At 50.6% G+C, this 23,646-nt stretch overlaps 1 protein-coding gene across 2 annotated transcripts; it reads right to left on the bottom strand.

Annotated features, from left to right (window-relative positions):
- Window positions 1–2,726: 2,726 nt before the first annotated feature.
- Itga10 (integrin subunit alpha 10) lies at window positions 2,727–23,321 on the bottom strand. Of its 2 annotated transcripts, XM_075979062.1 has the most exons (30): window positions 23,073–23,321; window positions 21,570–21,681; window positions 20,903–21,012; window positions 20,598–20,689; window positions 20,262–20,376; window positions 17,676–17,803; window positions 17,158–17,306; window positions 16,185–16,335; window positions 15,419–15,584; window positions 15,242–15,315; window positions 14,870–15,014; window positions 14,534–14,682; window positions 14,190–14,333; window positions 13,846–14,049; window positions 13,320–13,450; window positions 12,299–12,465; window positions 12,070–12,212; window positions 11,178–11,291; window positions 10,892–10,977; window positions 10,495–10,636; window positions 10,240–10,332; window positions 10,014–10,090; window positions 9,786–9,875; window positions 9,377–9,461; window positions 9,091–9,204; window positions 8,815–8,895; window positions 8,572–8,685; window positions 5,385–5,480; window positions 4,553–4,666; window positions 2,727–4,242 (listed from the first exon to the last, which is right to left on the bottom strand). In XM_075979062.1, exons 1-30 carry the CDS (start codon window positions 23,122–23,124, stop codon window positions 4,177–4,179), a joined length of 3,504 nt encoding a protein of 1,167 aa, XP_075835177.1. In that variant the 5' UTR covers window positions 23,125–23,321; the 3' UTR covers window positions 2,727–4,176. The 2 variants fall into 2 exon arrangements, with proteins under 2 accessions (XP_075835177.1, XP_075835178.1); XM_075979063.1 differs by lacking the exons at window positions 20,262–20,376; window positions 20,598–20,689; window positions 20,903–21,012; window positions 23,073–23,321 and having other exon boundaries at window positions 4,097–4,242; window positions 21,570–21,657.
- Window positions 23,322–23,646: the final 325 nt, after the last annotated feature.

Raw genomic sequence — 23,646 nt, forward strand, 5'->3', positions numbered from 1 at the left:
GGCGCCTCCGAGGCCCCACCTCCTACTCCTTTCTGCGTGGAGCTCCGCCCCAAATCCCGCCCCTGCCCCTCCCCCTTCGGACGCCCAACCCAACCCAAGGATCTCAGCAGGCTTCGATGTCACCAACCGTCCCCTTTACCTGTGATGAGGCTTTTAGCCGTGACCTGTACTTCATCCCCCTCCTCCCCGACGAAAACCCAAGTCCTGAAGATCTTCAAAAGAGAACAGTTTGGAAGCAGTAGGCGCTTGTAACGCTAAACAGACTTGAGAACCAATGTGTGGCCCACTGCACCGGGCGGGACAAAACCCGAGAAAGATTAGGCCGATCGCATAAGGCAGCTCTTAGAAAGGACCAAGGGGAGACTTTTTACTGTATGCTTGCCCGTCTCCAACACACACACACACACACACACACACACACACACACACACACACACACACACAACCTTCCGCACTGTCCTTTGGATCCGTTCTTGGTAATTCTTGTTTGACCGGTGTTGCTAAGCCAACCGAATTGGCCATCTTTCCCTTCTCCTCCTTGTAACCCCTACAAACCCACCCAAATATGCTTGAAACGCTAAGGAATAAAGCCCAAAGTTCTCTTGAGAAGTGTTTTACTTAATTCATTTATTGGGGGAAGGGGTGTGAGTGTGTACTACTGGAACACTTCTGGAGAGGTCAGAGGGCAACCTGCAAGAATTGGCTCCCTCTGTCCAACATGTGGGTCCAGAAATTGATTCAAGCAATGGGGCTTGGCAGCAGGCAGTCCCTCTAAGATGTTCCAAGCCCAAAGTCCCTAACATGGTTTACAAGGCTCTTTTGAAACAGAAGCCCGAAGAAGGTGGTGGAGGTACACGCCTTTAATCGCCTCGATTGGGAGGCAGAGGCAGGCAGATCTCTGCGAGTTTGAGGCCAGTCCAGTGCTACTGAGTGAGTTCCAGGACAACCAGGTCTACATAGAGAAACCCTGTCTTGAAAAACAAACAAAATAACCAAATTAACTGTTGTGGAAGACCATACGTAATTCTCTTTGCAGCTGGTGTATTCTAGGTGGAGCCTCACATGAATTGCTGTTTTGTTTTGTTTTTAATTGTTGTATATTTTCCCTTAGGACCCTGACAACCTGCCCATCAGAGTGCGCATCTCGGTGTGTGACTTACTGGCAGTCCTTATGGTCCCCTACACAGCCACCACCTCCCTGTTTTGTGTTTATATCTTGGTGTTTCCTATCAGGTTCTTTGATGGCAGCAGCTGTGTTTTTTTTAGCCTCTTGCTTGGCACATATTAGGTCTTTACTGTCCGTTAAGTGAATGAGAGAATGAATGAATGAGCAAAGAAGCAACAAGAAAAAACAGTCTAGTGTAGGAGAAGAGACCATTGCTTCTACACTGGTTTTGCTTCAAAGGACTAAAAGGCTTTTTGAGAAGCAGGCTGCAACTAGAGAAAGCCCCGCTCCAGAACTGAGGATGGAGAGGAGGCAGGTGTGTCCTTGCTAGGAGGACACAAATAACACATTTGATAGTCGCCAAAAGGTTAATAATTTTGACACACACAAAAAAAGAAAAGTTTTCTTTCAAAAATGATTACATTTCTTTATTTCTGTGTACACGTGTATGTGGGGCTGTTGCCGTGAGAGTTGTGGCAATCAGGACAACCTGCAGGGGTTTGCTCCTTCCAGCATGTATATCCTCATCCTGGGGATCTAACTAGGGGGTCAGACAGTGTGACAAGCACCTTTACCTACCTACCACCTATCTGCCAGCCCCAGAGGGTTCTTTCAGTCATGTGGACAAAAGAGGGGCTGGAGGAAGGCTCAGCAGTCAAGAGTACTTCCTGCCCTCTGGACGACGATATTAGAGTCACAGAAAGAACCCAGGGAATGAGTCTCTCTCTCTCTCTCTCTCTCTCTCTCTCTCTCTCTCTCTCTCAGAGATTCATTTATATATGCCTATACACATATGTAGAGTCTGCCTCAAAGGGCATGAGGCACAGGATAGGACTTAACAGAGGGAGCTAACGGTGTAAAGAGGAATGGCATCAGGCCGGGAACCGCGGACTACTTCCGTATACCTCCTTAGTCGTCTTCATGGCGCGTGGAATGGTAGGTTATCTTACAGGGTTTGTAATTATGGCTGCTGTTTATTAAACATTTACTACATGTTCACTTTTCCTGGACTGACTCTCTTAGTCCTCAGAACCTCTAGTGAGAAAACTAACACAGAAGTTAAATATGTTCCAGGCCACATACGTTTTCAAGGATGGCCTATACACCCACATCCGCCTTTATTCCTAATCCCGGACCACAAAATCTGTTACCTGAACCTCCAAGAAACTCTGACTTGTTCAAGAAGACATGGCACAAATGAAAGACCGAACCTGGCCACGCTGGCCTTTAACTCCAGAACTCAGAAGACAGAGGCAGGAGGGTCTCTGAGTTCGAGGCCAGCCCGGTCTACAGAGCGAGTTCCAGGACAGCCAGGGCTACATGGAGAAATCCTGTCTCAAAAAAAAGAAAAAAGAAAGGAAGGAAAGAAGGAAGGTAGGAAGGCAGGCAGGCCCGATTCAATCCAGTCTTTGCCCTTCCTAGAATATTTTAAGGGTCCCCTAAGCAGGTGAGAATTGCAGGGCACAGGGCAGATCGCCTGCGGAAGAGCCACAGAAAACATTCGCGTGCTTCCGTTTCTGAGCAGTCTATATCCTAGGAAACCCAAACAGAGCCAGAAGTCACTTGATACTGGATTTTATTTGTTCTGACCATCTGATCACCGTGGTAGAAACGACAATACCCACAGTGGGCGGCTCTGCCGAAGACCAGAGACACCAAAATAAACACTGCAAACAGGCCTTGAGAACAGCCTGGGAAGACAGGTTCTGTGGCAGGGGCCCAATCAGATCTCTCTTCTCTGTCTGAGGGTATCGGCCCATCAGAGCTGAACTCTGGCGACCCGCAACTGACTTTGCCGTTCAAAGTCTTACTTACAATAAAAAACAAGTTTCCCGGTTACTATGAGAATTCCAGTCGCCCATGAACCAAAACATCGGACAAGAGGGAGGGAATTCAGAGTTAACTTGAGTTTTCCAGTAAACATCAAATAAGGCTGAAAACTCACTTCAGCAGAGAAACCCACGCACGAGACAGGACACGAGTCCCAGAAAGACCTTCCAGGGAGACAGTACTGCTATAAAGTCAGCCGATGCTGGACAAGAAAGGGCTTACTCCCCCGAGGTCTCATACCAACCACTTAGGTTTCTTGATGCAGATCCCCTTCGTTTGGATCTCGCAGCGGCTGCTATTTCCTAAAACTGGTGTGGCAAAGGGCTTCCCACCATCAAGCCACTTTCTCTAAGGAAGCCGCAAAGAGGGAAAAGCTGACAATGAGCTCCCTGATATTCCAATTTGAGCCACCAGGGGGAACCTGGTTCCAGAAAACTCAGGGCCAGGTCCTGGCTTTGCTCCTAAAGAAAGATGAGGGTTGGGAGGCTGAAGCCCAGAGAGCCCCGGGGGCCAGCTGGGTTTCCCCAGCACCTGAGGGCGGGCGTCCCATGAAGTCTCATGTTTCAGGAGAGCTGGCGGTTGCCTGTCTGAACGCTTCTCTGTGCCTTGGAATTGTACAGAATGTCTCTTGTGGCTTTTTCTCCTCCCTCTTTTCCTGTTGACTCTCCCCATCCGGCTCTATGAATCACTAGACTCCACAGGAGAGCCGCAGATGTTGACTTTACTTCTTTTAAGTCAACGTCAGCTCTCTCCTGCGGAGTGGGGAGCACGCAGGAAGGTGAGAGGGTGTGGGAGGTGTGGGGGTGTGGAGGAGAACCTTTTCGGAATTGCGAGGGAGGGCAAAGGGCATCTGAAGGTGTCAGGAAAAAAATCCTTTGACCCCCTTGTGATGGGAGAAGATAGGGTACCAAACGAAGACCCAATGTTGACTGTGGAACTCCGTCAGGGCCAGGAGGAAAGCACAGGGTGGGGACATTATGTGTTTTGGTGCCAGACCTTCGTGTCTGAGGCAAAGCCTCATCTCTTGCCAGCAACATACCCATGGCTCAAAAGTCAAGTCAGGCTGCAGGTCTAGAGACATATTCCAGAAGCATCCTTTCCCCTCTGCGCCTCCAAGCCTCGTTTTTTGACACGAGTCTCTTGAAAAGGCTGCCAAGGAGGACTTTCTGACCCTTCTGCAGTCACTGCTCCAACTTCTCATCAGTCGGTTCTTCCTTGGGGATTTTCTTACGGGCAAAGAAGCCAAGCTACAGAGGGAAACATTCAAGTCATTGCCAGATGCCCTGACTGGGGGCCTTGCTAAGAGCCCTGCAGCTTATCTGAGGTCTTTGCGTCTGTTCTGCTCCCAGAAATGAGATTCAAATTTATTTTCTTTGGCTTAGTTTGACTCATGCAACAATTGTGGAATAAAGTGAAAGAGATCCGCACTGGACATCCCCCCCCGCCCCCACCCCCCACGTGTTTAACTGCCTAACATGGAGCCTGCCCTTCTTGGCAGAGTAAGATGCTTTAGATTGTGGGCACGATGCTCCCACCGCCCACAAAAGCTGGGCTCACCTTCCACAGGCAGAAGACAAGGAGAGCAAGCAGGAGCAACCCTCCCAGGACGCTGCCCACGAGGATCCACAGGGAGATGGGGGCGGTGGGGCTCTGAATCACCTCCAAGAGGCTCTGTATATCAAGGAGAGTTTGTTTTGGTTTGATTTGCCACGCTCTGCCTTTGAGACTGGTTTCTGCGGATTTGCTTGTTTGTTTGTTTGTTTTTGAGGCAGAGTTTCGTGGTGTCCCAGACTGCCCTTCCAAACTCGTGGCAAGCTTCCTCTCTCAGCGCTAGAGTCACAGGCACGCATCACCATACCTGCTTGTGTTTTCTAAGTGTCCCTTAACTCGGCTAGTGTCACTCAACATTGTAACAAAGCCAGCCCCAAAGAGAGAGCGAAACAACAGAGACCTCTATACTTAAAAACACCGAAGCAAGAAGCATGCCCGTGGAAGTGCCGCTTCTGACTGGTGGGCTGCGGCCTAGTGGCTATGGTCCCGCTCTGGAAAAGTCCACGGTGAGACTGAAGAGATGGCTCGGCGGTTAAAAGCACTTGTTGCCTTTGCAGAGGATCCGGGTTTGGTTCCCAGTATCCACGCTGCGGCTCAGAACCATCTCCCTTTGAGGGAATCAATGCCTTCTTCGGACCTCCACTCACATGGTATTCTCACTGATGCACAGTGAATTAAATTAAAATAGTAAAAACGCCTGGGGGCGGTCAGTGGTAGGAATGCTTACATCATATTCCAGAGGCCTCAAAACGCTGATACACAGGAGATGTTAAAAACTAAACAAAAGAAAAAGGCCGTCCTTTCACCTTCCCACTGCCTCTGTTTCCAGGGCTCCTACCTCACTCCAGGAGGGAGCTTCCGTCAGCTGTAGGACACTGCCCTTCTCAGTTCCTAACTTGAAGGTACTGACCACCGTCAGAGACTTGAACTTGGCCTGTGGAACAAGCAGACGGGAAACATTGAAATCGAGCCATCGCCTGGTGGTGTGGAACCCCAAGGGCGAAGCTGAAGCTCAGTGGCGTATTTATCAGGTCCTGAAGAGCAGAAGATTTTAGAAGTTGATGGGGAAAAGAGGAAGGGAAGCAGACAGAAACCCTGCTCTGAAAATACACTGTTTACAAGGGCATCCAACTCCCCTCTCCATGTTTCCTACCAAATCCCACCAATCCTGGCACTAGGATCTAAGCATGGGTTGAGTGTCCTTCAGCCTTCATGTGTCAAATCTTGGTGTCTGCTGCAAGATATTAAGAGGGAGAAACTTTACCCAACTGTTGTGTTTAGTAGTGGGCCTTTGGGAAGTGCTTGGGGTGAAACTGTTTTAGTGGAACCTTGTGACTGAATCCTGATGGCTTTGAAAGAAGAGCAAGCGAGAATGGATACCCACAAGTCCCCACCATAGGACCCAACGGAGACCCTTACAAGGGCAGAGCTGAGAAGAGCGTCGGCCCCTGAACCTAGAACACCTGCTGTTTACATTTTGTCCACTGGTCTATGAGATCCTTGAGGGTAAGGACCATGTCTGATCAGCCTTTGTGCTCCAGTGTCTATGACAAATGTGTGTGAGCGCGTGTGTGTGTGGTGTGTGTGTGTGCGTGTGTGTGTGTGTGTATAGGTATGGGGTCAAGACAACACTCCTGGTGTTATTCTTCAGTACCCTTATACATTTGTCCTTTTATTTGAGACAGCGCCTCTCATTGGCTTGACATTCTTTTTTTATTTTATTTTATTTATTTATTTATTTTTAAGATTTATTTATTATGTATACAACATTCTGCCTCGATGTATGCCTGCACGCCAGAGGAGGGCGCCAGATCTCAGCACAGATGGTTGTGAGCCACCATGTGGTTGCTGGGAATTGAACTCAGGACCTCTGGAAGAGCAGCCAGTGCTCTTAATCTCTGAGCCATCTCTCCAGTCCAACATTCTTTTTTTAAAAAGACAGGTTCTTACTGTCTACACCTGGCTTGCTGGCCTTGAACTCATTATGGAGATCAGGCTGGTCCTGAACTCACAGAGATAAACTTACAAGGTCTGCTGGGATCTGTGTGTGTGTGTGTGTGTGTGTGTTTGCTTGTTTGTTTGTTTCTTTTTTTAACACTGTCAAGTAGGTGAGACTAGGGAGCCAGTGAGCTTCTGGGGTACACCTGAATCACCCTCCTATGTCCCCATCATTGGGATTACAAGCACATGTCACTGCATCCAGCTTTTTATATGAGTCCTGGGGTCTGAACTCAAGTCTCATGCTTTGTCTACTGAGTCACCCCACAACCCCCTAGTGACTTCTTAACAAAGGTTTGCTATGGAAGTCATTAAGCTAGCTATGGTGGTATATACCTGTAACCCCGGCACTCAGGAGACTGAATCAGGTCAAGACTAACTGCAGAGACTCACTGAAACCCTGGGGGTGGGGGATGGAGAGATGGGTTAGCCAGTAAGAATTTGCTGCTCTTGAAGAGGACCAGAGTTCAGTCCCAGCACCCAGATTACTGTAACCCTGGCTTCAGGGTACCCAATGGCTTCTTCTGTACCCTGTGAGCACTCACAAACAAGCACACACACTTACATATAGACACGCATATGTGCATATAAAAATAAATCTTGAAAAAAATTTTAAATAATAAAAATGTCTGGGGGTGGTCAATGGTAGAATGCTTACACCATATTCCTGAGGCTGCTAATACCATCCTCAGTCACACACACACAACGAACACAGCTGTGCACACGTGTGCATACACACACACACACACACACACACACACACACACACACACAACTGAATCTGACAAGATGACCAAGAAAGCTAGAGAGAGTACCAGATGTGAAGAGGAATGATTTGTCTTAGCTCACCTAAGGCTTATGCTTATTACCCAGAGCTCTTGCAATATTGAAGGTGGTTGTTACATGTATTATTAAACAATATAAACACCTAGTGCTAAATAGCCATTACCACTAAGGTGCTAGTTCCCTGCTCCCACTGACTTCTGAGCACCGACCATCATAGTAAATTCAATTTCATCTCTAGCTTCAGAGGCTTTCATAACCTAAATCCCTCTTGAGTATGCAATTTTACTTTACTGTAAATAATATCAATTATCGTATTCATTTGTTTAACAAAAAAGTATTAAACACCTGCAATGAATTAGACATAATACATGATAGGTCTTAGACTCCCCACTGATGACTTACACAGAATTATTCCTATAACAGGCACTTGACAGAATGTGAGTGGGTACGTGCACGTGTATGTGCTCGTGTGTGTGTGTGTGTGTGTGTGTGTGTAGGGATGTGTGTGCGTGTGTGCGTGTGTGTGTGTGTGTAGGGATGTGTGTGTGTGTGTGTGTGTGTGTGTAGGGATGTGTGTGCGTGTACGCGTGTGTGCGCACATGTGCTCATCAGAGTGGCTGGCTGGCGTGGGACTTGCTACATAGACCAGGCTAGCCATGAACTTTGAACTCGTAAAGATCCATCTGCCTCTGCCTTTTGAGTGCTGAGATTAAGGATGTACATCACCACACTAGCCTGATGAATTAGTGATTAGATGTGGGAATTTTATTAATTGACTCTTACGATGCAGTTAAGGGCTGCTAAGTAGAGGAAAATACAAGAGCGGTTGCTCTGCTCTATCGAGGCTTGCCATAGGTCCACCTCATTACCTCCCTATATCAATTCCACAAGCTAGGTACGATCATTCTCATTTTAACCAGGTAAAAGCTGGGCATGTTGGCTCATGCCTTTTATCCCAGAGTTTGGGAGGCAGAGGAAGCTGGATTTCTGTGAGTCTGAGGCCAGCCTGGTCTACAGAGTGAGTTCTAGGACAGTCAGGGCTACACAGAGAAACCCTGTATCTAACAAACAAACAAACAAAAAACCAAACCACAAACAAACAAAAAAATCAGGAAGAAAGATTATGAAAATGAAATCACTTGCTTATGGTCAAACAGAGGGAGGTGAACTTAAACAGGAGTCCGTCACCTCCATGTGAATGTTTCTGATAGAAGCAGAATAGAAGAAAAGAAAAGATTTACCCTCCGGAAGAATTCATTGTGAACCAGCCTCAGCAGTCCAACAGAGATCTCAGTCCCCTTTGCCAGCTGTCCAAGGTGGCACCTCACCACCTGACACCGAGTGTTACTCCCATTCTATCCGAAGAGAGACGAATCAGGACCCTGGAGGGAGCGCTCCCCCTCCCATCTCCACTCCCACCCACCTTTCACCAGACACCAATCTCTACATGCATTCCTGTTCAGACAGCTTCCAGGGACTCCTACCAGTCTGTTTGTGTGCTGAAGCTCCTCTGGGTGCACAGGGGGTCCTGGGGGGTCAGTCAGATTCTGCACTGTGCAGCTTGCCTAAAGGAAGATTCAACTGGAAAGGCTCCCAAACCAGCCCCTCCTAGACCTCTGCTATGTATAATATCTTCCTTCCTCCCAAGCCCGCAGGGAAAAGAAGGGTCCCAGGAAGACAAGCTCTGAGAGCAGTGGGCCAGCAGGAGGAGTCCCCTGGTTCAGGATGGCAGGGTTCCGTGTGCTCTAGCCCAGACTCACATTGCTGGCGATGACTTGAGACAGTGACAGGAAGTAACTGCCCCCGTGGGCCACAGCTGGAAGGAGGGCTGAGATGATGAGGCCACTGACCGCATGACAGCCAAGGTTCTGAACCTGGGAGAAGAAAGAGAGGCAAGGACAATGGACCCGCTGCATCTCTTCCCCTCAGCCTCTCCAGGACCACTCTTCTCATCCTTTCCCCACAAGCTATTGCTGTTTTCGCACTCATACCCCTAGTGCGCCAACCCCCACCAGCATGCCATCCCCCCCCCCCCAGGCTGCTCACCCTCAGAGTGGTTTTGAATTCAGGGCCAGGACCCACTGGGAGAGTCCTGTAAGGGTGAACCTCATATCGATGTAGGGTGGACTCACTGTGTGGATACCAAACCAAGAGGTGTGGCCATGACAATGGCACAGGCCACATGATCGGCATACAAACATGGATTCGGGGAAGGCAGGGTCAGCACATGGATAATGAGATAGGGATGCATGACGAAGAAGGTAACTGAATGTAACATACACTTGATAAAAAAAAATCATGCGATCGTATCCCCATATCTCTTTATCAGGACCTGACAAAGCCCAGGAAAATAAGGTGCTTAAGAGCAAAGGTTAACAGTTTGTGCTCCTGGGAAGACTGGAGGACAAGGAAGGAATGGGGGGGGGCACGAAGACTGTAGGGAGCCCGGCCATACCTAGAGAACAGGAGGTGAGGCTCGTATCGGATGTAGGCGGAGGTCTGAACTGTATTGTCCTGAAGGGTCTCATTTTTCTCCAGGCTATCGCTGTAGGGTCAAGGGGGAGACTTTCACATTCCAGTCCCTCCTCAGGGACCCCCTCTACTTCTAGAGGAATTGGGGGGTTCTTTCTGTCAAGACCCATGAGAGGGGTAGGGGGGCTGGAGGGAGCTCCTGTGTTCTCACCTGCTGGCAGTCAGCCTCACCAAGGCCTGGCTCAGGAGGAAGGTGCAGCTAAATTCAAACTCTAACAGAAAGGTCACCTGGGGGTAAGGGACGCGGATGGAATAATGATAAATTCTTCCTTGTGGATAAACCACAGAAGAACAAGCCCCCGCCTACCTCCTCCCCAGAACTTCCACACCCGTGGACCCCAGACCCCACTTTGTTCTCATTGTGGGCCCACACTCACCTTGGCCCCCGCCTGGAAGACTGGATGGCCCACGACGCACACCCGGGCATGGGGGGAAGGGACAGTACATTCCACCTTCACTGATTGGGCTCTCTGAAGGCAGAGGGATGAGGAGAAAGTTAGAGCCGGGGCCAGGGCTGCTCTTCCACCCACTAAGACGCTAAACACTGAGCCTTTCTTCAAGCACCCCATAGCCAACGCTCATATTCTCATCCTTCTCCTCCCCTTCACCTCAGCCCCTTCTACCAGGGATACCTGAGGAGTAAGACTGGTCAGGTGGAGGTTTCTAGAGAACCTGAGACTCAGGCTAGTGTTGTAGGCATTTTCCTTCTTGTTCTCCAGGGTTGCTGACACCAGCAGTTTCTGTCGGTCACTGTGAACCACAAATGGGGACTTCCTAAGAATGGGAGATAAACAAAAGACTAAGAGGCAAAAGAGAATCAAAGGTCTCACTTCCAACACGGTGACGCAGGTCTTTAATCCCAGCACTTGGGAGGCAGAAGCAGGTGGATCTCTGTGAAGTCAAGACCAGCCTGGTCTACAGAGCAAGCTCCAGGACAGCCACGGATACATAGGGAGAACCTGTCTCAAAACAACAACTCTCTAGCTCCCTCGACTCCCTTTTGGTTTCCCTAGCTCATGTCCATCTAACCTGGAGCCCCTGATGTCCATGTCCGCTTGAAGTACCAGGTCTGTGATACATTCATTGTCGGGGCCGCAGTCTTTTGAGAAGGGGACCTAGAAGAGAGTTAGGGGTCTGAGGACGGACGGAAGGCAAAGAGAACGGACTTGAATTGGGGGAAAGTAAAGAGAGGCTATATTTTGATCACCAGAGCCTGGCTAAGATTTCACCATGTGTATGTGGCCTCCCCTTCTCTTAAGTTCACTGGGAGGGCAGCACTGGGACCCCAGACAGAGCAGGGCATGACACTACTAACCAGCTTTCGGACAGAGGTGGACGATCCCTCATCCAGCACAGGCCCTGGCTTTGTGGTGTTGTCCAAGGTAAAGGTCACAGTCAAGGCGACTGGCCGGAGGTAATCTGATGTATCCTGAGGGAAAGCAGAGTGAAGGGCAGATCATGGGGAACCAGGGTTAGAGTAAAAGCCAGACCTCTGTGGAATATGGTACATGTAACCATCCATGAAGCACTTCCTATGTACTGGGCACTGTGTCCCAAGGTGGTCACAATATGATGGAATATGACTCAAATACAACTCTGGTGTAGGAGGTCCTTCTGTATTTGTGTTGATTTCACTGGTTGAATAAAGAAGCTGCCTTGGCCTTTTGATAGGGCAGCCCTTAGGTGGGTGGAGTAGACAGAACTGAATGCTGGGAGAAAGACGGCAGGCAGAGAAAGCCGCCCACCATGAAGCTGCCAGGTCAGACATGCTGAATCATATACAGATTATTAGAAATGGGTTGAATCAAGATGTGAGAGTTAGCCAATAAGAAGCTTGAGCTAATGGGCCAGGCAGCAATTTAATTAACACAATTTCTGTGTGGTTATTTTGGGAGTTAAGCTAGCCGGGCAGCGGGACGTGGCCTGCTCCTCATTACAACACAACTCCTTTGAATATATATCATCCCTTTCGGTCAAGGACACTGGGGTGTGGCAGATGAGTACCTTGGCAGAGTTCACAGTGACACATTATCACATTATAGAGCTAGGGTTCCAATCCTATCATCCTGACCCCCCAAATCTGAATTGTCTCAATCTCTCTGCTTTAGTTTGGCTGCTGATCTGTCTGAAACTCCACCGGGACCCAGGCTTCCCCTGACTCTCAGGCCCAATGCAGAGATGCCAAGCCATGCCTGCCCCGTCCTCACCAGTACGTGGAAGTGCAGCTGCTTACAGGTGACATTCCCTACACTGAGCTGGAGCTGCCGAGGCGACAGCCGCTGGCCGGAGCCATCAAATGCTGCACGCGCCCCAGCTGTCCACTCATCCAGTGATGCCGAGAACTGGATGTCTGGATGGGAGAGGAGAGCGTGAGAATGGAGACAGATGCAGATGCCAGGGTGGGCCAGGACTTGAGGGCTGTCTGGGCTCACTCACAGAATCTGCGGTCCCATCGCCCCGCAGTGTGAGACGTCACTCGGAAGCACAGGGCTGCAGTGAGGCAGGCTGCTTCCTGGCCTCTTCGCCTACAGTCCTTTTGAACCACACTGATGCGCGGCGGCTTCACATCCAGGGTTGGCAGCAGGTGTATGATGGGCTGGGAGCTGGGAACGAGGTGGGAGAGAAATTGTAAAGGAGTAGGTAAAGGACAGCCCCACATGGAGATGGAGATGGAGCTCAGTGGTGGAGCTCTCGAGCATCTGAGCTTGCACTTCAGAACCGGAAGAACAGAAAAGGATGAGAATCGCAACCTTAGTACTTGCTTTCCGTGATTAAGAAAGAAAAATAATATTAAGGTCTGAATATGTCACCCTTCCCAGAAGCCTAAGACAGAAGTCACATAACAACACATTCGAGTCACTAAGCACTGACGGTCAGGCTGGAGAGATGGCTCGGGGTTAAACGCTCTGGCTGTGTCCTTCCAGAGGATGCCAGCACCCACAGGGCAGCTCAAGGGCAGCTGTAAAACTCCAGTTCCAGGGGATCTGACACCCTCTTCTGGTCTCCACGTGCAGTGCACACATACACAGTGCACAGACATACACATAGGCAAAACACCCATACACATAAAATAAAAATAAACTCTGTTAAAAATCTTTATGTGGCCTATTTTATTCGATACTTATAATAAACCAGTAAGATGGTGACAATCACTTTCATTCTATGAACTAGGAATTTAGGCACCAGGAATTTAGTTGCCCAGGAAACCCAAATCCAAATCTGTGACCTTTGTTCTAAAGCTGCGCCACAGCCGGGTGATGGTGGCGCACGCCTTTAATCCCAGCACTTGGGAGGCAGAGGCAGGCGGATCTCTGTGAGTTCGAGACCAGCCTAGTCTACAGAGCAAGTTCCAGGACAGGCTCCAAAGCCACAGAGAAACCCTGTCTTGAAAAACCAAATAAATAAATAAATAAAGCTGTGCCACACGGTGCCCTGCTACCCAAGCTGAAGCCCTCACCTGAGCAGGATGGCTGCCCCATGGGCACCCACAGCAACATCCACAAGATCATCTCCGTCCAGGTCTAACCGGCCATCCACACTTCGGCCAAAGTAGCGGAGGGCCTGTGGCATGGATACAGCAGCAATCCGCTGAAAGGAGGAGAAGAAAGCCTGAGGAAGGACTTACAGCCGCTTCTCTGTCCTCCTTTCTAACATTCCCATCCATCAAGAGAAGAAGAAAAATTTGCCTATCTCGGCAATCCCTCATTCACCGTCTCCCTTGGCAACCTATGAATGCAGCCACTTGCTTGGTTTGACTCTTAAGCCAAGTGGATGACAAAAAAAGCAACACACACACACACACACACACACACAACTCCCTTCCCTTTCTACTACTGTGTCCCATTTTCAATTGTTTGTTTTTGTTTTTGAGACAACATCTGGCTAGCCTGTAGTCCTGGCTAGCCTGGAATTCACTATGTGGGCCAGGTTGGCCTTGAACTCACCGAGATCCACCTTCTGGGATGAACCCCAGCACTGCTAACCTGGGTAGGATGGGGCCTGATTCCATTCTGGGTTCCGTGATACAGGTATAGTGCTCCCTGGTGCCCATCCTCCAGGGGAGCCCCCACAGCCACATCAGCAAAACCGTCTTGGTTCAGATCGGGAAGAGCAGCCATGGCAAAGCCAAAACGAGAATCCTGGGGACGTTCTGGCTGAAGGGTTCCTTGGAGCATCAGCAAAATTTGCTTGTAGTCGTGAGGAGATAGAAGGAATTGTTTACCTGGTGACCCTCACCCACCAGCAAGCTCTAAGATATCTGTGTCTCCCCCTTTCCTCCCTTCCACCATCCCCCCCCAACATTTTAGAGGGTCCCACCAATTCTTACCTGGCCCACCACATATACATACACACGTCCAGTCTCTTTGTTCTGGGGACCCAGGAACATGGGGGCCGCCACAAGTAAGATGTCAGTTATCCCATCCTTGTCTGTATCCAATGGGCAGAGCTCACTGCCAAAGTATGAGCCAATCTGGGTGAGGTGGGTGGTGATGAGCCCAGAGAAGAGGGAAGGTAAGGATTGTGACAGCTGGGCTCAGCAGGAAGTACTCAGCACCCTGTCCACCGGGGCCTTACATCCCTCACAGACTGCCTACCAGAACGCAGCACCCTCAGCACCCTCAGCCTGGCAGTCCCGGGGACCCAAGGGTCTCACCTCCCTTGATGTCATACCTGATCCCCCTGGAGGCTCTGGGTGACCCTCAGAGACCCATCTTTCTTTAGCTGGAAGGCGATGACTTTTCCTCGATGTCTAAACCTCGGTGCCCCCGAGAGAAAGAGGCGGCGGCCACCGGGTAGAAGCATGGAGGAAACAGAGTAACCTAGAAGCAAGCAGGGATCAGATGCCAGAGGGAAAGAGGATGAGACGAGAGCGGAGGGTGTGCTAAAGGCTTAAGGTGAGTTCTCAAGAGAGATCAGTAGAAAAACTGCCCAACTTAACAGGGAGTGACTCATCCACCCTACTGGGTCTCCCCCACCCTCCCAGGTCCCTGCAACTCTGTTACTCACCCAGGTAGGCTGCATGGTTCTGCAAGGCAGGGGGAAACTCATCTTCCAGGGCCGTTCGTGGGGGGAAAAGGCGGCGACCTTCTTCAAGCCATAGTACCGAGCCCCCCCAGTCATAGGCCCCCACCATCCCAAAGAGAATCCCATCCTGAGGGGCAGAACCGAATGAGGACACTGAGAAGACAGTGGGGAACAGGAGAAAAATGAAGTCTCCAGGAGTATGATGCTCACAGAAAAGCATGGAAGGGCAGGGACTAGGCGGGTTAAAGGAGAAATCTGGAGGGGCCTTAGGGTTTAAGTTGAGTCAGAAGCTGGGGAGGATTATGAAGAGATCAAGGGCTCAGGGGTGTTGCAGAGGGTCAGGGTCTGTCCAACCTGTAATCGGTGGGTGGAGAAGCCAATCTCAGACATTTCTAGCCCAAAGGAGCTTTCGTTTTCCCCACGGGACCCTTGGGCATAAACAAATCGCAAAGCGCTCAGGGAAGCTCCCTGCACTGGATTCACTCTGGAATGCCCCAACACGGTCCTCCACTTCACCCCGGTAATCATTACCCTCCAGACCAAATATCCGGTCTCCCAGTGCGTCCACAATGTCCGTCAGCGCAGCCTCATCTGTGACATTAAAGAAGAACCGCTCATCGGGATCACTAGCGATAGCTCTGATTTCCCGAAGGAAAGAGCTAGGGTCTCTCTGTCGCCGGAGATAGTGACCCAGGACCTGAGTTCAAGACGGGGGTCTATTAGCTGTGTGAAGTAAATTGTTAGATCTGATACAGGACATAGCCGACTAAAGAAAAGGGGAGGAAACAACGGCTGAAGTCCAGGCGGTGGCGGTGGCTAATACTATTCTCTCTGTTACATATTTAGAAAACCTCTCTCCATCTCTCTTTTTAGCTCCAGAGTCGATTCTTGGTCTGGGAGATGACTCGGGGAGTAATGTGATTGCCATGCAAACTGACAACCTGAGTTCAGATCCCTAGACCTACAGAAAATGCTGGACACAGTAGCTCAGGCTTATCTGCAATCCCAGCATGCCCCTACCAGGAGAGAGGAAGCTGAGTCAGAAGACTTGACCAAGCCTGTGGGCCAGCTCGCCTGGCTTAGAGTATGCAGTGAACAAGGGACCCAGTCTCAAACAAGGTGGAAGGTGAGGACTGACATCTGATGTGGTTCTCTGACCTCCATATATATATACACCATGGTATGTGCACACATGCATGCACACACACGCATACACACAACAAACAACACACACCATACAAATACACACGCACTACAACACAAAACAAAACCAGAAAGCACCAGAGTCAAGTCTCACCGCGATCCCGTAACGTGTTACTTTTCCAGCCTCACAGGCCTTTAGTGCAGCTGGAAGCTCCTCTCCATCATGAGATTCTCCATCAGTGACAACCACCAGCAGCCTTGCAGCCTCGGGTCTGCCCCCCCGGGACTGACTGAACCCTTCTGTGCTAAGAAAAGAAAAAAATGAAATACGGTCATGCATGTACGTGTGCGTGTGAGTATACACACGCTCTGCACACACACACGTGTGTATTTAACACTGTTATCCATTCACTGAGGTCAGATGTGGTGTCTTCTAGGCCATTCTCCAACAGCGTTAACATGCAAACTGGCACAAAGTCACGGCTTGAATGTTTGGGTGCCCAGAACATATAGAATAGAGAATAACCTATCGTCAGTGTAAGTTAGTGCCAGCTTTATTCACTCATAGATTCACTCAGTGAACGTTGTGTTTGGGTTGACAAGATCAAGGAGATGGAGAACAGACACGAGTCATGGTGTCAGGCAGTCTCCCCGGGGGCGAGTTTAGTATCGTGTTTGGAAAGGAGGTTAGGAGTGGCTAAAAAGCTAAGGATCAGAATTGACATGGAAATAGCAGAGAAGAGATGGGGCTCTGGTCACAGAAACAGACAGACCAGGAGAGATACACTCAGAGACACTGTGAGATACACTCAGAGACACTGTGAGATACACTCGGAGACACTGTGAGACACACTCGGAGACACTGTGAGACACACTCGGAGACACTGTGAGACACACTCGGAGACACTGTGAGACACACTCGGAGACACTGTGAGACACACTCGGAGACACTGTGAGATACACTCAGAGAGTGCTGGGCCAGCAGCCAACCGAGCCTTCCTCCATCAGTGTCTGGCATGCGGATAAAGATAAGCACACAGACCATCTTGTCACGTACACACTACATCCCAGACCCTCTCGCTGCATGCCGATCCTTCATCCTCCCACATCCCTTCACCATGCCTCACCATGCCAGCATTATCGCTTGGGCAGTTCTTGTTTCTCGCCCCTCCCGCCGGCTGAGGTTCCTTGCTGCTCTCACAACTTCTTCCTTGGTTCGGAAATCTCCCAGGGACCACTCGTGCACAGGGCTCTCCCCATACTGTACCAGTCCTACCTGAAAACAGTAAACCGTGTCCTCCAATGGCATGTTTGTAGAGGATGGAGACAATGGAGAACAAGGGATGGAGGGGAAATGAACACCTCGCAGGCACGTCCAATCTGCAGCCTGTAGGTCCCAAGTAACTGCATATGGCAAAAGACGGCTATGGATGTGGCCCATACAAAATCCTCAACTTACGTCAAACATCATGAGATCTTTGTGTCTTTTTGGTAACTTAATTACACAATTCTTGAGCATGAGTTCTGTAGATGACAATGTCCTGGTGTGATGTCAAGAGGTTGGACATGCCTGATTACACTGAACGGACGGACCATGAGGTTCTATCTCTTTCCCTCCAAACCCATCCATGTGTCCCTCACTTACCTGTATCTGCTCCGGATCAATAAAGAGTCTCCCTACCAGCCTCCGAAGGAAAGTCTGAACTTCAGACCAGGGATAGATACTATTGGAGCCATCCAAAACAATGACGACGTCCATGTATGTTGGACAGCCTAGAAGGGGGAGTATAGCGATGGGAAGCAAAGACTGGAAGGATGCTGGGGGGTGGGGAGCCAACAAGGGAAAATGTCACAGGAGGACGTGTCAATGTAAGCATCTATTACATGCAAGGAAGGACCATGCCAGGCTCCTAAGTGTGGGAATGAATGAAAGAAGAGATGGGCAAGTGTGAAGGATGAAATCTGCACCAGATAGAAACCTACCACTAATCTACGCCATGGGAGACCAAGAGAGCATCACTTTAGTTCGTGTGTGTGTGTGTGTATGTGTGTGTGTGTGTGGGAACTGAACTAAGGACTCTATTCATGCTCTATCTATGTGCCACTGAGGGTCAGGTCCAGCCCAGAGGGTTCTTCTGATAGTAGTAAACCAAAGAGGCAGCAGAGTCGGGCATGACGGTACATGTCTACTATGCCAGTACTTGAGAAGCTGAGGCAGGCAAATCCCAAGTTCAAGGGTATCCTGGGCTATATGATAAAACTATGTCCAAAAAGGCAGCAAATCAGAAGGTCTATGGAAGGACTGGGGGAGAACTCAATAGCTGAGTGCTCACTTGGAATGCATAAGACCCACAAAAATAAGATATTGAGGATTCTGAGAAAATGTACCGGGGCAGAGAACATTGTAAATGAGAAATACAGGTATAAATAAACGGCACCCAGAGGAATAATAATGTAAATGTAATGGGTGGGGCACAGGATGTACGGAGGATAACTGGGTTTTTAAGTTGAAACCCTAAGCCAGATCCTGGTGTCTTGACACTCCAGTCAGGAGTCTGAATTCTAATCTGTTAGCAAGAAGCAGATTCTGCTGCAAGCACAGCTGGGGATGGTGAGGAGAGCCATGCAGAGACCTCTGCTGAGTCTGGGGATGGTGAGGAGAGCCATGCAGAGACCTCTGCTGAGTCTGGGGGTGGTGAGGAGAGCCATGCAGAGACCTCTGCTGAGTCTGGGGATGGTGAGGAGAGCCATGCAGACCCTCTGCTGAGTCTGGGGATGGTGAGGAGAGCCATGCAGAGACCTCTGCTGAGTCTGGGGATGGTGAGGAGAGCCATGCAGACCCTCTGCTGAGTCTGGGGTGGTGAGGTTAGCCATGCAGACCCTCTGCTGAGTCTGGGATGATGAGGAGAGCCATGCAGACCCGCTGCTGAGTCTGGGGGTGGTGAGGTTAGCCATGCAGACCTCTGCTGAGTCTGGGGATGGTGAGGAGAGCCATGCAGACACTCCGCTAAGTCTGGGGTGGTAAGGTTAGCCATGCAGACCTCTGCTGAGTCTGGGGTGGTGAGGTTAGCCATGCAGACCTCTGCTGAGTCTGGGGGTGGTGAGGAGAGCCATGCAGACCCTCTGCTGAGTCTGGGGGTGGTGAGGAGAGCCATGCAGACCCTCTGCTGAGTCTGGGGATGGTGAGGAGAGCCATGCAGACCCTCTGCTGAGTCTGGGGATGGTGAGGTTAGCCATGCAGACCCTCTGCTGAGTCTGGGGGTGGTGAGGTTAGCCATGCAGACCCTCTGCTGAGTCTGGGGGTGGTGAGGAGAGCCATGCAGACCCTCTGCTGAGTCTGGGGGTGGTGAGGTTAGCCATGCAGACCTCTGCTGAGTCTGGGGGTGGTGAGGAGAGCCATGCAGAGACCTCTGCTAAGTCTGGGGATGGTGAGGAGAGCCATGCAGAGACCTCTGTTAAGTCTGGGGATGGTGAGGTTAGCCATGCAGACCCTCTGCTGAGTCTGGGGGTGGTGAGGTTAGCCATGCAGACCCTCTGCTGAGTCTGGGGGTGGTGAGGTTAGCCATGCAGACCCTCTGCTGAGTCTGGGGGTGGTGAGGAGAGACATGCAGACCCTCTGCTGAGTCTGGGGGTGGTGAGGAGAGCCATGCAGACCCTCTGCTGAGTCTGGGGATGGTGAGGTTAGCCATGCAGACACTCTGCTGAGTCTGGGGGTGGTGAGGTTAGCCATGCAGACACTCTGCTGAGTCTGGGGATGGTGAGGAGAGCCATGCAGAGACCTCTGCTAAGTCTGGGGGTGGTGAGGAGAGCCATGCAGAGACCTCTGCTAAGTCTGGGGGTGGTGAGGAGAGCCATGCAGACCCTCTGCTGAGTCTGGGGGTGGTGAGGTTAGCCATGCAGACCCTCTGCTGAGTCTGGGGGTGGTGAGGAGAGCCATGCAGACCCTCTGCTGAGTCTGGGGGTGGTGAGGAGAGCCATGCAGACCCTCTGCTGAGTCTGGGGGTGGTGAGGAGAGCCATGCAGACCCTCTGCTGAGTCTGGGGGTGGTGAGGAGAGCCATGCAGACCCTCTGCTGAGTCTGGGGGTGGTGAGGAGAGACATGCAGACCCTCTGCTGAGTCTGGGGGTGGTGAGGAGAGCCATGCAGACACTCTGCTGAGTCTTTTGTTCTGTTTTCCCCACCCAGCACCCCCATCTGAAAACTGAGTTCCCAGGCCCTTCCACCGGCTCACGTTGGGCAGTAGGTGCCAGGCTTCCCTGGGGCTGGAATGAAGCATCCACACGGGCACACAGTCCAGAACTGAAGACAGAGCTGCCACAAGCACGGGACCAGAGAGGGGCACAGGCCTGGGGCACAGGTGGGCAAGGGAGATAGTTATTCCCAGGTCTAAGAAGGGCTCCTCAGACATGCATCTAGTTAAAAAAAAAAAAGGCACTAAGATCACTCCATGGGTATCCTATCTTGCTCTCTAGGGATTTTAAACTCCTTGGCTCTTCTATATAGACTAACTCTCCTTACCATGATGCTCTTTTCCCTGCCATGAACCTTCGGAGACCCTTTAGCTCACCATGAATCCCCCATCACCATCTGTCTCTAGTAGCGACATGCCCAGGTGCATATTCACGGCCGGCTGAGATGAATTTCCCAGTTGATAGTCTCCTGGGTGGAGGAGGGGTAGAAGAGAATGAAGTCGGGGTCAAAGGCTGGGTGCTCGAGTTCAGTGCAGTTTGGGAGGAGAATGAAAAGGAATCTGTATCAAGTTGAAGGCAAGGTCTGTATAGGTTATGGAGGCAAAGAAGCTGACACACAAGGACTCGGCTCCTGGGTATCAGAATCAGGGATTAGCAAAGAAAGAGTTGGGCATCTTCTTACCCAGGTGGCCCTTGGCACATGGGGCATCGTAGGATCCCCCTATAGAGCAGCGATAAACATCCCCCCGCCGGTCACCTGAAGGCCCATCCCAAGGGGCGCCCACCAGCATCCTGAGGGAAATATGGATATAAGCATCAGGTGAACATAACTCTTTCTTCTTCTTTCTTTCTTTTTGTCAAGATAGGGTTTCTCTGTAGCGTTGGAGCAGGTCCTGGAACTAGCTCTACATAGACCAGGCTGGCCTCAAACTCTCAGAGATCCACCTGCCTCTGCCTCCCGAGTGTTGGGATTAAAGGTGTGTGCCACCACCACCTGGCAAATATGATTCTTAATATAGACAAGAGGGAAAGTGCGGGGCTGGAGAGATGGCTCAGAGGTTAAGAGCATTGCCTGCTCTTCCAGAGGTCCTGAGTTCAATTCCCAGTAACCACATGGTGGCTCACAACCATCTGTAATGGGGCCTGGTGCCCTCTTCTGGTCTGCTAGCATACACACAAACAGAATATTGTATTCATAATAAATAAATAAATATTAAAAAAAGAGGGAGGTGGCCAGTTCAGAGCCCTAGGCACTTTAAAAGACCAGCTTAGAGACTCATCTCTCCTGCCTCCCTTTTTACCAGGGCTTCCACAGTCCCAATCCCGTGATCCTCCGATTTCCTTCTTACCATCGCTGTCCACCCCCAACATGCTGCAAGACGCTGTATCCAAATTCGGCCTCTGGTGGCCCTGTGAACAGGCGTGGGTGGCGCTCATCCAGATTAAAGGGAGAGCAGAGACCTGGGAGGCCAGGATCAGAATTAGCATCAGCTGGCCAGCTGAAGGTCGGGAGCGGCACAGCGATGCCCAAGACAGGAGGGTGCATCTCCAGCTCAGTGTGGCTGCCTGATTGCTTAAAGCTCGCCTGGCCTCTGTCGATGTCATGTACTAAAGTCCCAGGTGGGGTGATGGGGCGACTCTCCCTGCGTGGGGGTTCTGAGGCCCTCGGCCATGCTGAAGCACAGCTGCACTTTCGTTCCCACTCCTGAGATTTCATTCACAGACACGTCTGGAAAGGTCGGGTTACTTTCCACATCATCCCTCCTACACACCCTCCTAGGCCATCAGAGTCCAAAGAGGGAGCGGGCCTTTGCGCAGCCGCACAACCACCCCTTCCAAGTTCTTCCCGAACCCGGGCCATGGGGAGAAGAGGAGGGCGAGGAGCTCCCTGTCTGGGTGTCTCCTCTTTCCGTGCCTTGACATTGTCACACTTACACTTTCTCCAGGGTCTAGGATGCTGGTGGCTTCCAGCCCTGCAAACCTCAGTGCTAATTAACTGGGTGGAACCACCAGCTTGCCCACACACATAGTTTGCCATCTATCCTTGTTAAGGGTCCTATCCCCCCGCAAAAAAAACTCCCCCATAATCTGTTGCTTATATCCTCCACTTCCCAACTACCCCTTGCCCACTCCCACAATTCCCTCAAACTTTAGCTCACTCCGAAGGTCCCCAATTGTGTCCTTGCCGATCCCTTTCTTCTGACCCCAATTCCCATAAAATCAGAGCGGATATTTTAGGAAACAAAGATTATAGGGTATTTGCAGAGAAAAATTCCAAGCCTCGTGTCCCTCCCGTGCTTCTCTCTCCCACTGTCTTGCTCCTTACGTTCAAGCAACCCTCTCTCACCCTATGCCCACCCTCCAGCATCTCTAACTTTTGATTCAAACCGAGCTCACTTTCAGAAGGTATTCTGTATGAGAGCCTCTTTGCATCCGGGAAACCGGGTTGTAAGACCAGGAACTCACTAGATGAACCCAGAGTTCTGACCACATAGTAAGGCGATTATGCCTCGGCACCAGGGAGTACCAGTGGTAGGGAGAGGCCGGGAGGGTGACCGTAGGGATCAGGCTAGCTGCATGGAAGAGGAGAGACGTGGTTCTATTCTGCATCCCCATTCCTATGGAGTTTAGGGCAAAGGTGTTAGATAAGTAGGTACAAATCTTACTCAAGCCTTAGGCAGCTTCAACCCCTGACATTGGGGAGTCTAAAAATATGAGTTTACATGCAAAATATGGTATCAATATTAACCTCTGACCCAAACTCCCAAGTAATTTTAACCGTATGGTCCCAATTCTAAACAATTCAGGTATCTTCCATTCCCACCAGAAACCAGGAAGTTTGCTTTCCTCACCTGTCAGCAACGCCAGGGACAAGAACAGGTGAGGAGAGGAGAGGCGCGCCATGCCTGCTTGTCCTGTCTTGTTCAAGAAGTCCTCTGTGCCTCTCTGTCCCTCTCCTTTGCTGTTTTCTTTACTTTCCCTCCTATCCTGCCCCCTCCCACTGGCAGCTAAAAATAAAGTTGGACGGAATGGGAGGGGTGGTGGTGGGGAACTGTGGGGAGCCCCAGTCCAAGAGGACAGAGGGATCTTAGTCCAGTCTCTGCCTTGGTGCTGCCCCCTGGAGGCCTCAGCTCATATTCAAAGAGAACACAGCTTTGGACCCTTTCTGAGGCTACATTTCCCACTGTTTATATTTTCAATAGTGATTTCCTCCCGTTTGGAACAGAAAGTAGGAGTTAGAGACAAATTCTTTTCGCCTTATTAATCCCAACCTGAGATATGCAGAATAAAAGCCGACAGCAGTGACAGCTGTGTCCTCCTGCCTGTGACCTTGCCAGTCCACTGTGTGACCTTGCCAGTCCACTGTGTGACCTTGCCAGTCCACTGCGCTCTCTGGTCATGCTTGTGTGTTTAAAGCTTCTGGAG

Source organism: Microtus pennsylvanicus, chromosome 7 (assembly GCF_037038515.1).
Source record: "Microtus pennsylvanicus isolate mMicPen1 chromosome 7, mMicPen1.hap1, whole genome shotgun sequence".
NCBI classification, from domain to species: domain Eukaryota; kingdom Metazoa; phylum Chordata; class Mammalia; order Rodentia; family Cricetidae; genus Microtus; species Microtus pennsylvanicus.

Excerpts from the sequence above, each read along its gene's own strand:
- Itga10 (XM_075979062.1), bottom strand. The coding sequence starts at position 23,124 with ATGGCGCGCCTCTCCTCTCCTCACCTGTTCTTGTCCCTGGCGTTGCTG. Across the intron at positions 21,013-21,569 it reads GTTGGGGGTGGACAGCGATG|GATGCTGGTGGGCGCCCCTT; the intron begins GTAAGAAGGAAA and ends TATTTCCCTCAG. Across the intron at positions 20,377-20,597 it reads ATGGTGATGGGGGATTCATG|GCCTGTGCCCCTCTCTGGTC; the intron begins GTGAGCTAAAGG and ends CCTGTGCCCCAG.